Genomic DNA, 15,220 nt, shown 5'->3' with positions numbered 1-15,220 from the left:
GTAAAAGCACAGTAAATACTGAATGCTGTTAGAACATTTCGAACAGGACTCTTAAAGAGGGGGGTTGGGGGGTATAGTATGTCTTCTCATGTTCTGTCCTCATTAGGTACATAAAGAGGAAGATCTAACATGATCCTAGAAATAAGAGAGTTCCCTGTTAACAACTGCTCTCAGCCTAATGATAGTGTTGGAGAAGCAGTGCAATAGATACCCCGTGAAGAGTATTAATATCATAAGGCATTCACAAAAGTCCCCGAACATTCTTGAGATACATGTCTGTGTCTTTTTTTCTACTCAAGACAACTTGACAGGGTGTGACTAGAGGGCCAAAAAAGAAAAGTTTTACAATTATATTCAGCAAAATAACCGATGCATTTCTCAAAAGACAATGCTTTAGTTTCAGGCCCAAAAGCTGTTATAGTAAAGGATATATTCTAGAAGACTTATTTGCCTTTTGCCACAGGCAACGTAAGGAGAATTTCAACTTTGATGCCAGGTCTATGAATCTCAGGGATTGACTGTGTGCAATAGCTTGGAGTCGTTATACGATTTCTTCTCTGAGAACAATTTCATTCCATTCACCAACATGTTTACCATCTATGCCTCCGTCTCTTTGTTACATGAATATATTTGTATCCAAAACCTGATTTGTTATTGTGCTTTAAAGAATTGTCCTGAACAATAATCAATGGGTATGGACTATGGACTAGTATTTTCCGGGGGTTCCCCAGCCAAAAAGGTTGAGAACCCCTGCTCTACAGCGAGTTACACCGGGCAGTATGGACACTGTTTCTACTTTTGTGAGGTCATACAGTATATGGTCATGCAGGTACAGACAAAGCAACATCAAACACACGGTACATCAATAAGTAAATAACACAAATCAAATACAAATACTGTGACCCCTCTGCATGACTCACCAGTAACTTGGCCTTCTCCAACTCTTCATGGGTCTTGCCCTTCTCGATGAGTAGCGCTGGAGTCAGAACATCCAGGCCCGGTGTCGTTGCACTCACAGTATCTTCTCTTTCCCTCTCCTTCTGGGCCAGTCTGGCAAGGTGCTCCTGCACCAGAGCCTGCTCCTGCTCAAACCTATAGATAGATAGATAGATAGATAGATAGATTCTTTATTTTTGTGTCATGCACCCAAGGCGCCCAGCCCACATGGACTTATAGGACACACCATATCATTGCTTCAATATTACAATTTACAATTTAGGCATTTAGCAGACGCTCTGAATCCAGAGCGACTTACATTAAGCAAGAACAAAAAAGCATGGGAATACATCACATAAAAACATTTATCATGAAACATACGTAAGCTAAGAAAGTAACAGTGGAATATCTATATAATGAAACTATACATATATAGTCTAGTACCTATAATTCCTGGTAGTCCAGAGGGCCTGTCAATCAGACAGCCAGATATAGTCTGGAGCCTTGTATTTTGTAGGCTGAGCCGAGTGGCCCACATACAGTATCTAAGCATTAACCTACATACTGTATACGTCCCATACCAACCCACACTGCCATAAGCCATATTTGTTCTGTGAATAAATAACATGCCGTTTAACACCAACGTGTGAGGCTGCAGTGTAAAATGAGCAGCTTCAGGTTCCTCTGGGCCCACATCAGAGAGGCCCTGAGCTGGTCACATCATGTGGATGTAACCCAAACTGATGACATTGTACATAGCTGCTTTACTTTAGTCTGTAAGCCATTCATTCAAAGTTTCAAACGTGTTTGTAATAAGTTTGTTTTGATTAGATGATAAAAGAACGTTCTGCATTTGTAACAACCACTTCATGCTTTTCAGAAATAAGATATGCAGCTGGTGGATGGAAATGAAGCTCCACCACATTGGCTGTTGATTTTGTTAAATTTAGGTCTAAAAGATGATAAAAACACTGAAAAACACAAAGAATATGTGTCCCTGGCTCCACCCACACTGCTGCAACTTGCAGCGGGGGCCAGAAAACCGGAAACGCTTTGCCCCGATGCCAAGTTGCAGCGTGGGTGGATCTTCATTCCCATCCACCAGCTGTCTAAAAACCAGGAAGAGACTTGCCACGTGCGGCAAGAAGCATCTTTGTGACTCTACTGTGAGGATGCACCCATACAGGTAGGCCTATGTAACTCTGAGAGGGTAGAAATTTGGTTCCATTTGTACATTTGAGTTTTACACATGCAGACCATATTATCTCATGGAGAACACAATGATACAGTAGGTGTCATTAATTAACCAATTAATTACCCCAAATGAACCATGACAAACTGCCTCTGTGTGTATGAAATGTAATATCACAGCCATTCTGAGGCGAAGTTGTGAGGTTGCATGTAACAAAGTTTGCACTTGTGACTTTGCATCCCATTAACTACTATAAACACATTGAACTGAAACATGCGCCCATGTCCTTCATAGACGGGGCATAACACAACGCATGTCATTGTTAAATAAAACAGTATTACTAATATTCATTTATAAATCCATGGTAGACATTAAAGGCCTACCTGTTGGTGCATCCAGACTGTCAGCTTGGAACCTCTAGTGCGGTCACCAATGCACCATCTGTAGGAATAATGCTGCTGAATATTAATGGAACCATTCAACCATGACAAGTTGACAACAGGTGAATAATTATACCAGTTTGATTTTAATTACCCCGCATCAACCGCAACGCACCACACCAGTCTGTCATATGGTGCGTTCGACGGGCAGATGAAACTATGCAAAAAGGCATCACAGCATAATTTGCGGCAGCTTCACGCGTCATAGCTGCTTAGCTTCGTAGCTTCATGTCGCTGGCTTCCACTGACAATAATATAGTCTTGATACAAGACAGTCTGTCAATCATATTATGATTGACAGATGCAGTCTGTTGCACCCTTAGAGTTGCACCGCTAATGATATATTATAGGCCTACCGGTAAACTAAAGGCTAAAATTAAAGAGTCTGGAGTATGGAAAGCCAATGGTCATACGGCGCCCACTGTGGCCACTGAATGGAATTGAACAGAACATCCAAAGTATGGCAGCTAATTAAATATTTTAACAAGCTAATAAAGAGTAAAGCCCACTAATGTGATTTTTGTAATGGCCGAGCACAGGTGATTATAATCACTAAACAGCCATGCCATCACATTCACTAGAACATTCTGCCAGACATCTTATTGTTGAAGGGACACAATACATAAGGTTCTTGGAATTGTAGCCTACTAGCCACAGTTACAGCCAGAGTGGTGCCTATAGGAACTGCTATCTAATCTGCAGGATGCTTTCTACACAAACATACAAGCCACAGGTGCACAATTAAACCTTATTGTGACAAAAGCTTGTGAAACGCAGAATGAAAATGCCTGATTGTCTGTTGGTGGACGACACAGTTGTACGGTATATTATCCAGTAGGGTCCCAATCCCAATTTATGCATCATTCATTGGCGCAAAGGAGCTGTAAACAGCTGTTCCTTCTGTTTAATAATACAGCATCTTGCATTTATCACTGTTTTGCTGCATATAATGTCTCCAGTCTCCTGCTATTTTTCCTTTCTTTATTGGCAATGTCACGACTTCTCTTTATAATCTTGTGTAAAAGAAAATCATGAATGTTGTCCTACATTTCACACACAAGGATATATTGATATTTTCTGGTGTTCAGTTGCACAATGGAGGCAGTGTGGAGGGACAGAGAATATTTCCCCCTCAGTGCAGGTTATAGCACTGGTGGAAACGGTACCCTCAATTATGCAAGCATAGAGAATTCAGCTCAGTGCTTGTTTTCAGACAGTTGTGTGGGAGGGCAGAAGTGATCCAAAATGCCTACAGGCTGGTTGAAATGGAGGGAAGTATGGTCAATAAGGTCTGTATGGACTGCAGTTTGCAGGGTTCAAGCCTGTTTGTTATGGACCAGTAATTAAAAACACAAATACTAGAAGCACAGGGATTAATAAACCATGTGAATTATTAATACAAATTTTCAATATTTCCCCCCTACAAAAGTATGGAAATATTTCACAATTTGAAACTTTAATGAAGGGATAAAAATGGGGACAAATCCACATGGGACGCACACCCCACCACGAGAGAGAACAGACACAAGGGGTTGGAGGCTAAGGGTGTGTCATTCGCCTCAATGCAAACCAGGCGCATCGGCCTGTCATCCTCAAAAACCCATCTCCCTTCCTGCTGACACCCGTGCAACCCAAACGCTTCCCTGCTCGTCAGCAAACAGCGAGCTGTCACAGTCTGGGCAGAACCAACCACCCCTGTTTCACCTCTCCAAGGCAGGCTGCAACACATGTACAGTCACATCTTGCCCTCAATTTACAATTCAAAATGTAGGCATTTAGCACACGCTCTTGAGTCTTATCCAAGTGCTGAGTGCCTTACAAGTGTGAGATCGGAATAAGCATGAATTCCAGTCAATAAACAACAAGGTAAATTATAATCAGAGAAACGATACCAGGTAAACAATGCACCTATAGCTAATATATTCTAGTAAACTAGCATCTAGTGAAGAAGGGAGTCTGAAGTGGTTAATGCTAATTAAGGGGTGAGATGGAGTCTGAGAAGGTGAGTGCTCGGGTGAGATGGTGTCTCAAGAGGTGAGTGCTAGGGGGTGAGGTGGAGTATGCATATCTGAACTATACAGTTCACAAATCACAGAACTGAGAGATGAATGCGACAAATGGACACTCTTTGCATTATTGTTTCAATTAATCTTGAAGTAGCTGGAAAAACTCTTGGTCCTAAAGGAGATGGACGACTTTTTAGGCTTCTATCAACTATTACCATTATTTTTGCAATTTTCTTCATGCACTTTGATGGGCATAATAGTGCTGTGAAGTGGTGCGTGACTGGGCTCATCAGCACCAATTTACACGATGCCCTATGGGGGTTCTGAGGAAGAAAAAAAACACTCACACACTGAGAATGAACTCACCGTCAGGTGAAGGCAGGTACAGCCGGTGCATATTAAACATGGACCAGACCACAGCACAGTGGAGGAGAATGCAGATCACGTCTCAGACTCACACCAGCTCCCTGGATTCACAGTGGGAGAGAGGGCTTTGTCAGTCCACTGACCCATCTTCAGCTTATCAGCCAGACAGCCAGGTTGTTGAAGATAGTTTGTGGAGTTTAAGCTTTTGTTGTAAAAATAAAATTCCTGATAATTCCTGTTTTCAGGACCTTGGACAGCAACCAATGGATTCCTGATTCAGTATAGTTCTCAAACATCTATTCTTCACCCAAATTGTATTAGGCCGCAGACTAGCGTTTACCTACCATGGGAATCTGGCAAAAGCTTTGTAGCGGTCCCCGCCGAAAGAAGGTCATGACTTTACTGATGGTATTGAATTTATTGGAATCCATAAACCAACGTAAGAACTGACAAAATAAAAAACACAAAAATAATACTGTTTGTTTCACCTACATTTGCACGAACAGTACCAGGTCCATAACATTACCTTTCTGTAGCTCACATTAAAACCCTTAGACTACCAATCCCAATTTTTTTGTTTGGGTAACAAATTGGCTTATTTTTAATTCATCATTTTAACATTAATAGAAAGATCTGATGGTTTGAATAGATCGTTTTCATGAAAATGACAAACCTAGTGTCTTCTCCAAAAATTCCACCAGATGGCGAGAATGCACCATTATGCTGATTTTGACAAAAATAGACGTATCTAGGGAAGTCACTTCCGGTTCAACGATCATCAACATCCGGCAGTAGTTTGACCCTCTCGGGATGCTAGGCTAATGCTATATTTTTCATTACTAAGTCATATTAACCTCAAATCAACCCCAAAACATCGCAAAATATCACATTTTTCACAGCGAAACGCACATAGAGACGGCGCGCATGCGCGATGGCGCACGATCACGCGGATTTCGGCCGTTTTTTGGTAGATTACATCCAACATTAGCGATATTAGCGAAAAAATGCTAATTTTTGCTCCATTGAAGCCCAAATAACTGACAGTCAATACATTCCGTTTCTTCCGTATATGGCATGTTTATATTTTTCGATTAATTCCGTTTTTTCCGTATATAGTAGGCCAGGGGATACCACATTCAAAACAATAGCCTAGTGAAAGTACCCTTTTAAAATGGCTTTAGCATTTAACCATCAGTCAGAATTATATCACTTATTCTAATGAACCTTTTAGCAGCCGTTTTTAATTCCCAAAAAGTTATGAAATACTTTTTAACCCTTTTAAGTGTAAATATAATGGCATGAATTACAGACAGTTTTTACCCTAAAAGTATGAAATGCAATATAACAATCCTTCCTTTGCATGTGCAATTCTAACCTTTCGTTTACAACACAATTAGAGTAGCAAACCAAACTCTGGTTTCTAGTGCATTATCCTGTAGCACGTGCTACAAGGATAATGCACTAGAAACTAAAAACGTATTTCTGCAGCAAAGGCACACTGTACCGTTAGCCCCTCTCGGAACCCTACATAAAGCTAATCAAAGTGTCAGAAACTTTACTACATTCGGGTTCTGCTTGCGGGGCTAACTGTACCGTGTGCCTTTGCTGCAGAAATACGTTTTTCATTCCATATACCATAACTGAACAGGATGGAAACAAATCAACAATGCATTTTTAGCAATAGTCCTTTAGCTCCAAAAACGTACGTGTTGTATTGCATGTTGAAAACACAGTCCATGTGTACCAATACCTTATGCCTCTTGGGGGGGGGGGGTGCTAAAACAATCATTGAATGTCTCAAAATACAAACAGTAAAATGCGCGGTTTGCTTTGTAGCAGCAGCAAAACACGCGCCTCCTGGTGTCTGGTTATTATCAAAGGGATTCTATAATCTCGTTGTTATTATGTAATATACTTCCTCTTTCCGGTGCGCAGGTAGCTATGTCACACAAAACTCCCTTCAAAATAAAATCACTTGGCTCAAATCACAAAATAAAAGGAAAAAAGGTATGTTTCACACTATAGATCATATTATAATAACAACGTCTGTTCACCCAGTGAAAAACGTGTTTGGGTTCTTTACAACCTTCACTAAAACATCTGGGACAATGCTCCACACGTCCCAGACAACTTCCAATCTTCCGCCGTAATCTAATAAAACCCTCTTCAGACTCCACCTTAGCCGCCCGTAGCACTTGCCCTGCCCTTGACGACCTTGCAGGCTTATGCAAAGACTAAAATATGCAATTTAGATAGCATATAGACAGATGCCAGGTCATTATTGATCTGGCATTCGATAGTGTTTATAGTTTCAACATGGATATGCTACTGTTAGACGGATGATAAGTTCTTAGTTTACTTATGATCTAAGTCTGACTATGCGATTACCTTGTTGTTCTTGCTTATTGTCGCTCTACAGTCTGGACGCCTAAATTGTCTATTGTAGGTAGAGTGATACCAATGATCACAATAGTCATTCTTATACATTCACTAACTTGTGAGTTCATTCTTCTGGGGCGCACACTCCGCATGCAGCCATGCAGGCCAGGAGACGAGAGAGAGAGAGAGAAGTTAGAGGCCGATATATAGGCTGAAAATATTCATAAATTGATGACTGCTTTTGTACCATGCATAAGTGGAGAAACTAATTGGTGAGTGCCGGGGAAGGACCCAGGCTTGTCTCATTCCCTCTTTCTTGTTAAAGAGCCAGAGATAATGCATTATCTTTAAATGGTGTGCCTTCCGATTTTAAATTAAAAAGATAACTGCAATGTGTGGGTCGCCATGAGGTTGGAAAGATAATACGCATGATAGCGAGTAGAGAAGAGGAGAAGAAAAGAGGCTGGTCAAGAATAAAATGTAGTTCTATTAATTGCAATTTGATAGTATTGCTGGTCAGAGATGCTGTGATAGTGAGGTATAAATATTTATATTCATACTTCTGTGTTTGTTACCTGTAACTATACCACGAGTGATGACTGATGAGACGGGTGGGAATACTCATATGGTAAATAAAATATACAAATGTATTTATATAAACTAGAAACCGTAGAACGCATGCCTCCACCAACACAATGGAATTTCCATATAGGTATGCCAATATGGCACCTACGGTACGACAGCTTGTGAGGTGTCAATAAAATGGCCTCTCTAGGCCCTCTAAGGGAAGGTACAGATTAATTTGTTCTTCCTGAGGAGGATCAGGTCCTCCAGTATGTGCAACAGGATGCTGCAGATGTTCTACCAGTCCGTAGTATATAGTAGACAATCTGGAGGTGGTTACTGAGGGGAGGATGAGGAGGAAGCTGGACACTGTCCCGGAGAACCCCTGCCATCTCCTCTGAGGAGCACGTTCATTCACAGACCCATTGTCCCCCAGCACAAGACAGTGCGTTGTGCCAGTAGCCATCAGGCTCCACAACCAAGCCATGACCCCCATATGTTCTGTTCTATTCTTGGATTAATGGCTCGATCCTTGCTTGACTCTGGCACACACACTGGCATGTTCACTATACCCATGACTGTTATTAAGCATAACTGCTGTAACATTTCTTGATAGACTTTACATATAGGCTGAATGATACTGTACATGCAGTATATCATCAGTCTCATTTTCGCTGTTAATAGTATGTATATAGCAATAGATGTATATTCATGCATGCACAATATTTTCTAGTGATAGATTGTACATTATACGTTATTGATAGAAGATACGTTATGTTGACTCAGTCAGACCAAGTGCAGATGGCTTATCTACTTTTACCTGTTGTTTCTATCCTGTGTTTCATGCTTATAGTGCTGTTGCTGCTATGACATCTGAATTCCTTTTTGGGAATCAATATTATGTTTATCTGAGTGATTGTAATTTTTACCTTGCCCTTGATTGTGAATGACCTTGTTCTTTGACCATTTTCACCCACAAATGAACACACAAACAAACAAACAAGAATACACATGGAATGAAGTGTAAACAAAACATAACCCCCGTCCAACTGAGCTGAGTTGTGATCTGTATTCTGGTCCAGTTCTGTTTAATATGGACTGGCTATAGTCACCTGCCTTCACCTGTTACCGCTTAGCTCATTCTCAGGCCTCATTCACACGTACCAAACACCAATCAAGCAAATATTTGGTCGTTTTTTTGTTTTTGGGGGCCACCACAATGCTTTTCCAATGGGAGTCACATGGTTTGATCAAACATTTGTGTTTGATTGCTGATTGCTGGTGGTGTTCTGCCCCTCCCCTCATCAAACAAAAATGTTTGGTCATCAAACCATGTGACTCCCATTGGAAAAACATTGTGGTGGCCCAAAAAAAAAACGACCAAACATTTGCTTGATTGCTGTTTGGTACGTGTGAATAACACAGTGTTATAGTTTTATTTGTTTCCTTTGTCTTCTCAGGACCCCCATGGGGCATATTGTGTAATTGGTTTTGATGAGCCCAATCTTGCTTTAAGTACAAACTCACAGTAGAATTATGCCCATGGAAGTGCAGCAAGCAAATTGCTAAATAAAGGTAATAGCTAGGATGAGGTGGCAGGTGAAGCACTTTATCCCTTTATCCAGCTGAGCTCGGCTTATAGAAGCCTAAAAGTCAGCCATCTCCTTGGGGATCAAGAGTTTTTCCAGCTGCCTGAAGATGATTTTAGATGAATGTCTGACATTTGGAGCCTTTTTGGAGGTGTTCAAGGCAAATGTGTGAACTGTACAGGTTAGAAAGCCTCTGAGCTTTTCTAAGACAAAAAGGCAAATCCAGTGTGATTTGTGAACTGAATAGTCCAGATGCATCTCTGTGTGAAAATACCATTATTATTATTATTATTATTATTATTATTACTACTACTATTATTATTAAGGGGAAGTGGGAATATGCGTGTATAATTTCACGGAAATCGGGTCAGAGGTTAGTCATTGGCATCCAGTGAGTGTGTGTGTGTGTGTGTGTGTGTGTGTGTGTGTGTGTGTGTGTGTGTGTGTGTGTGTGTGTGTGTGTGTGTGTGTGTGTGTGTGTGTGAATGGACGGACGGACACAGGACGGACACACGGATGGACGGATGGAGTGCATAATATACTCTCTCCCCATGCCTTCGGCTTGGTGGAGACAAAAAAGAGACCCGGGTCGCCGGTGTGGTGGTCCAGGCACCCCGGTGTGGTGGTCCAGGCACCCCAGGCTGCAATGCCAGCCTGACAGCACTCCACGGGTTAGGATCCCAATCCCGACAACCTTTGCTGCGTGTCACTCCCCATTTCTCTCCCCATGTCCTACTGTTCTATCAATAAAGGCATGAAAGCCCCAAAATATAAAGGAAAGGTTTAACGAAAAGAACAAGTGCATAAAATACTTTATGTGATTTTGCATGTAAACCACATGTAAGTGCTCATGAATAATGTGTGTGCCTGCCTATGTGTTGCAGCGAGGGCAAGAAGCCACTGTAGCCATGCCTTGTAGAGGAGAAATGGAGGTGGCTCTGGATCTCCTGCCCAGACTGTGACAGCTCGCTGTCTTATGAAAATATATGCTGATGAGCAGGGAAGCGTCTGGGTTGCATGGGTGTCAGCAGGAAGAGAGATGTTTTCTTTGGGTGTGACAGGCCTGGTTTGCATTGAGATGCATGACACAGCCCTTTGCTTTCTCCAACCCCTGACCTTCCTCCCTGCAGTCTTGCTGCAGTCTTGCTGCCCCCTCTCAAATGCTGATACCACATCACAGGCTGTCCTGCTGTCTTGTCGTCTTGCCTAGCCCTCTCGGAGAACTTGCACTGTTTCTTTGCTTCACTGTCACTGTAAATACTTTCTTCTGGCTTTCTGCTTGCGGCTGTTCTCTCACATCCTCTCACATTCACAGAATGCTCTTGGGGGGGGGGGGGGGGGGGGTGCCAGCTGGCGTTGCCCATGGCATGGTGTATACTATACTATAGGCCTAATCCTGCAACACTCTGATGACATGTTGATGACATATTGACCTTTATAATCACCACAGGCAGACTACCGTTAATTATATTCTTTTCATTTCATGTTGGACTGTTCAAGGGCATCGGTCGGTTCAAGGCATTGAAATGACTGAATTATCACACACTGCCTTCTGTCTTCCAAATGCCTTTGTCATATTTAAATTAAGTATTGCTGTGTCACAATGTGTCACAATGTCTGCATTGTGATGTATTATATGTCAATGCTTATGTGTGCACAGAAATGAGAAAACATGTAGTTAATGTGAAGAGCCTGACTGTAGGCTATTTCTTCCCTCTTCACACTGATTAAATTAACCTCTACATCTCATGTTTATTGGGAAATTGATGTGTGTAAAATAAAACGGCAAATATAGTTTGGAGCTTCTTTTTCTTAAAAATAATAACGTGAGTTCAATAAATGAAGCCACTTTTTAGTGAACGTCCTGATCCACTTCCTCGCTTGGCTAACACAGTGGAATGTACAATAAACTCTTAGTTATATTGTGTTGCTGTGATTGAACATTCAGTTTATTAATTATTCAGCAGGCAAGTCAGGAAAGTCAGCAAATAATTAATCTTTTGTGTAAATCAATATGTTTCCAAATATCACCCATCCAATCAATTTGATCGCTGATGTATTTACTCCAAGTTTCACAGTAACTAATGGGCTACTTAATTGTAAACCTGCCAAAACAGCACAACTGTCCTTCCTTCTACTCTGCTTATGTTGTGGTTTTGGACCCAGCTCATTTCCCCCTAGATTCCAAGGAGAGAAGTATATATATGCAAGGCCTGGTGTGCGTGTGTGCATGTCAATGCATCTATGATTGTGTCTTTCAGTGTCACTGGTTCAGTGTTCCTGCAGTTCGAAGCAATCAGTAGATCGGAGGCAGCAGCTGGTCATTGAACTGCATGCTTTTCTATTTAGTTTACTTGATATTTCTTTGCATAGTTTTGCAAGCATCTCTCCCTGTCAGTGTTTTGGGGATAAAGTTGACTTCTTTTTATTAAACAATACATACATTTTAATGAATCCTTTTGTGCTTTTGTGCAGAGCTGGTCCACTCGTGTGAATTGAGGGGCGGTCTTATCATCATACATCACATTCCGTCCTTCATAATTAATGTAAGTACATATGGCCCCCAGGGACCCCTGGGTACTGGCCCCATTGGCCCTGTCCATAACTTATTGGGGGCAGTTAGGCGGTCCAGAAGGTCAACGGTTCGTCTCCCGTACCCGGTTTGTGTCCCTGAGCATCAGACCTCCCTCACTGATGCGGTTTTATTTTTATTTTAGTAAAAAGACTAACAGCAGCCCCGGCCCCCAGCAGGCAGCATCTGACAGTCCATGGCAGCAGATGATGAAGAAGAGTTGTGGCGACCAGAGTGACTTGATTCAACTAGCAAGATGAGTACCGAAGAGCACACTACAATGGAATGACAAATTCACATTTACGCTCAATAATATGGTGATATTAGCTCGTTAAATTCTTTAACTCTTAACTTAATATTTAATTATTTAATTTCTTAATTATTTAATTTAATTCTTTAACTTGAATTCTTTAATTCATCAACTCCATTATTATTCTTATTTCTGCTCTCCTTTGGCTATGTTTGATTCATTCTTTTTCTTTTTACCAGCGGCCACATGGGGGCGTCGTAAGCCCGCTTTGGAGCGGCTCCTGCTTGACGTTGTGAAAGTGGTGGATGTCTCTGTCGCAGCAGGAGGAAAATGTAAAGCTCTTTTTTGAATTATTCGTCCTAGAGTGGAGTGAATTAGACTGGAGACGAAATGTCCACCTTGTGAGTGTGTGGACCTGGACCGAGCCGTACCGGACCGAACTGGACCGTGTGTGGAGGGATTTTAACAATGTTAAGGAACTGGTTTCGTGCAGCAGAAGTTGGATTTTGTCCCGTTTGTTCAAGGTGGCTCAGGTGGACTTATTGAATGTTCCATAAACATCTCAACATGTATTCAGCAGCCTTCCTACTGATGGTGACCGCACTGAGGATCCAAGCGGACAGCCTGGAGTCACCAACAGGTACTGTGAAAGTTAATTTATGTCGCTTGCCGACAAGAAATCACCTCAGCTGCCTTCAATTAAAACCGCTTGTCGGCGACAGCGTGTGTTTTATGCCCCGTGATGTTTTTATTGTGTTAGTTAAATGTACCCGCCCTTTCCGATAACGATTATGAAAACATAAGCATTTGGTGTTGTGTGAATGTGTGTGTGTGTGTGTGTCTGTCTGACTGTGTCTGTGTGCGCGCGCGTGTGTGTGTGTGTGTGCGCGCGCGCGCGTCCACAGTCCACCGTGACCACACACATTTGTATGCAGCATCTAAAATATGTTGTGCTCTGCCTTTAGAGTTTGGAGCAGGTGCTTGAGATGTAAACTTTTTTGTTTACAGTCCAGAATGACAGTTGTTGATGTTTTGGTGTGTTGACGACGTCATCGGAGCTGCATTTAAACACACACACACACACACACACACACACACACACACACACACACACACACACACACACACACACGCTGCTCATTTACTGTCAGTGGTTCTCAAACTTTGCAACTTCAAGGACCCCCATTAGACCCATAACTCCACGACCCCCATTAGACCCATAACTCCACTTTGACACCCCCCCTCAAGGCCTCCCTTTGAGACTTTGGTTGTTAATAATAACATTTGATTTTTTTATTATCAATACAAAGTAGGCTACAACAAGTCCTTTATAAATAATGTTGTCAGTTATTCCCTATAAAAATGTCCAGACTGCTGGTTCTCTTTCCCCTCAATCCCCTGGGGAAGGCAGTAGAGCTGACCAGGAGGCAGATGCCTCCTGTCCCTGACCTTTGGTGATTGAGAAAGCCAGCATGACACAATCTTGAATCCCTCTGTGATTACTAAGGTGTAAATGTCCCAGGCTGCTGATGTGCTGTTTTAACCGTCCTCTGTAGAGCCTTGGCTCATGGCCGTGAGTAGAGAGAATCTTTCATTATATGCTATAGCAGTGGTCGTCACACATCTCCAAACAACCTGCTTTTATAACGGCTTGCACATACATGCCCGGGGGTGTGGGTGGGAGATGGGGAGCAAGCTACAGTAACTGTAGCCTACCTGTATGTGTATGTCTTGTGTATTTGTTTTGTACTGTATGTTATGTTGCACCTACAGGTATGTGTTTTTGTACTGTGAACTTGCACTGTATGTAATGTCGTAGTTGTGTGTATAGGACTCTAAAACGAGATTCTGCATATCAATTGTCATTGTATGGTATTAAATGGGTAGTTTGGTTAGGTTAATTTATATGGACAAGTATGATATTTGTTCATATTACAGTATGTTGACACTAGAAAGGAATAGCACAATAGCATACCATAAAACAATAGAAGACATTTTCATTGATTTTGGATCCAAATAGTGGTCTGAGTGCTCTGTTGGAAGAGACGGAGGCATAGATTTTGGTGAATGCATTGAAATTGTTCTCAGACTGAAGAAAACATATAATATTACAGCTCCAGGCTACTGCATACAGTAATCACTGAAATTCACAGAGCCAACTTTAATACAAGTAGAAATTATCCTTACTTTGCCTGTGGCAGCCTAGAATATCATTTTACCTAAACAGCTTTTAGGCCTGAAACTGAGAAATGCATGTTTTGTAGGATAATGATTGATTGGAAAGGTTTCCCTTTTTGGCTTCTAGTCACACCCTGTCAAAGTGAAAAAAATGTTTGGGGACTTCCATGAATGTCGTCGCTATGATATAAATACTCTTCATGGGGTATCTATTACACTGCTGCTACCAACACCATTATTATTAGACTGAGAACAGTTGTCAACAGACCAGATCCACTCCCTGCTTTCTGAGATCAAGTTAGATCTCCAACTTAATGGACCTGACAAAGCCTGTGTATGGAGCGAGGCAAATGCTTCTGTAATCTAGGAGTAGGAGTCATGTTGGGAATATTATTAACTGTTTTTGGAGCATTCCTTTATTATATTTGACTGTGCTTTGCAAACAAATCTACACAGAGATCTCTGCAGAAAATAGACAATCTACAAGCTCAACACGTTGCGTTGTGATGCGTTGTAGGTTGTCTATTTTCGCTGAATGTTCAGAATAGGGATGCTAGGGTTCATATGGTTAATGCACATAATTATGGTCTTCTTTTATGGAGGGAAATGCTTCAGTAATGTAGTCATGTTGGTAAAGTACAGTAACTGATTTGGAGTGTTCGGCGTTGTGTATAACTGTATTGCACACATGGTATATATCTCAAGTCCATATAGTTCTTAATCTTCAGTGAGTGAGTTGCTTTGCAGG

At 41.6% G+C, this 15,220-nt stretch overlaps 1 protein-coding gene across 1 annotated transcript in view; it reads left to right on the top strand.

Annotated features, from left to right (window-relative positions):
- Positions 1 to 12,645: 12,645 nt before the first annotated feature.
- LOC308332153 (receptor-type tyrosine-protein phosphatase U-like) overlaps positions 12,646 to 15,220 on the top strand; it is a 165,620-nt gene continuing 163,045 nt past the window's right edge. Inside the window, exon 1 of the mRNA XM_080787820.1 lies at positions 12,646 to 12,934. Coding sequence (XP_080643946.1) covers positions 12,841 to 12,934 — 94 coding nt within the window. The 5' untranslated portion in view covers positions 12,646 to 12,840. The remainder of the gene's footprint in view (positions 12,935 to 15,220) is intronic.

This window comes from Protomyctophum bolini (genome assembly GCF_963924005.1).
Source record: "Protomyctophum bolini genome assembly, chromosome: 17".
Classification (NCBI taxonomy): Eukaryota; Metazoa; Chordata; class Actinopteri; order Myctophiformes; family Myctophidae; genus Protomyctophum; species Protomyctophum bolini.
The sequence above is the reverse complement of the archived record's forward strand: the minus strand, read 5'-3'. Positions and strand labels throughout refer to the sequence as shown.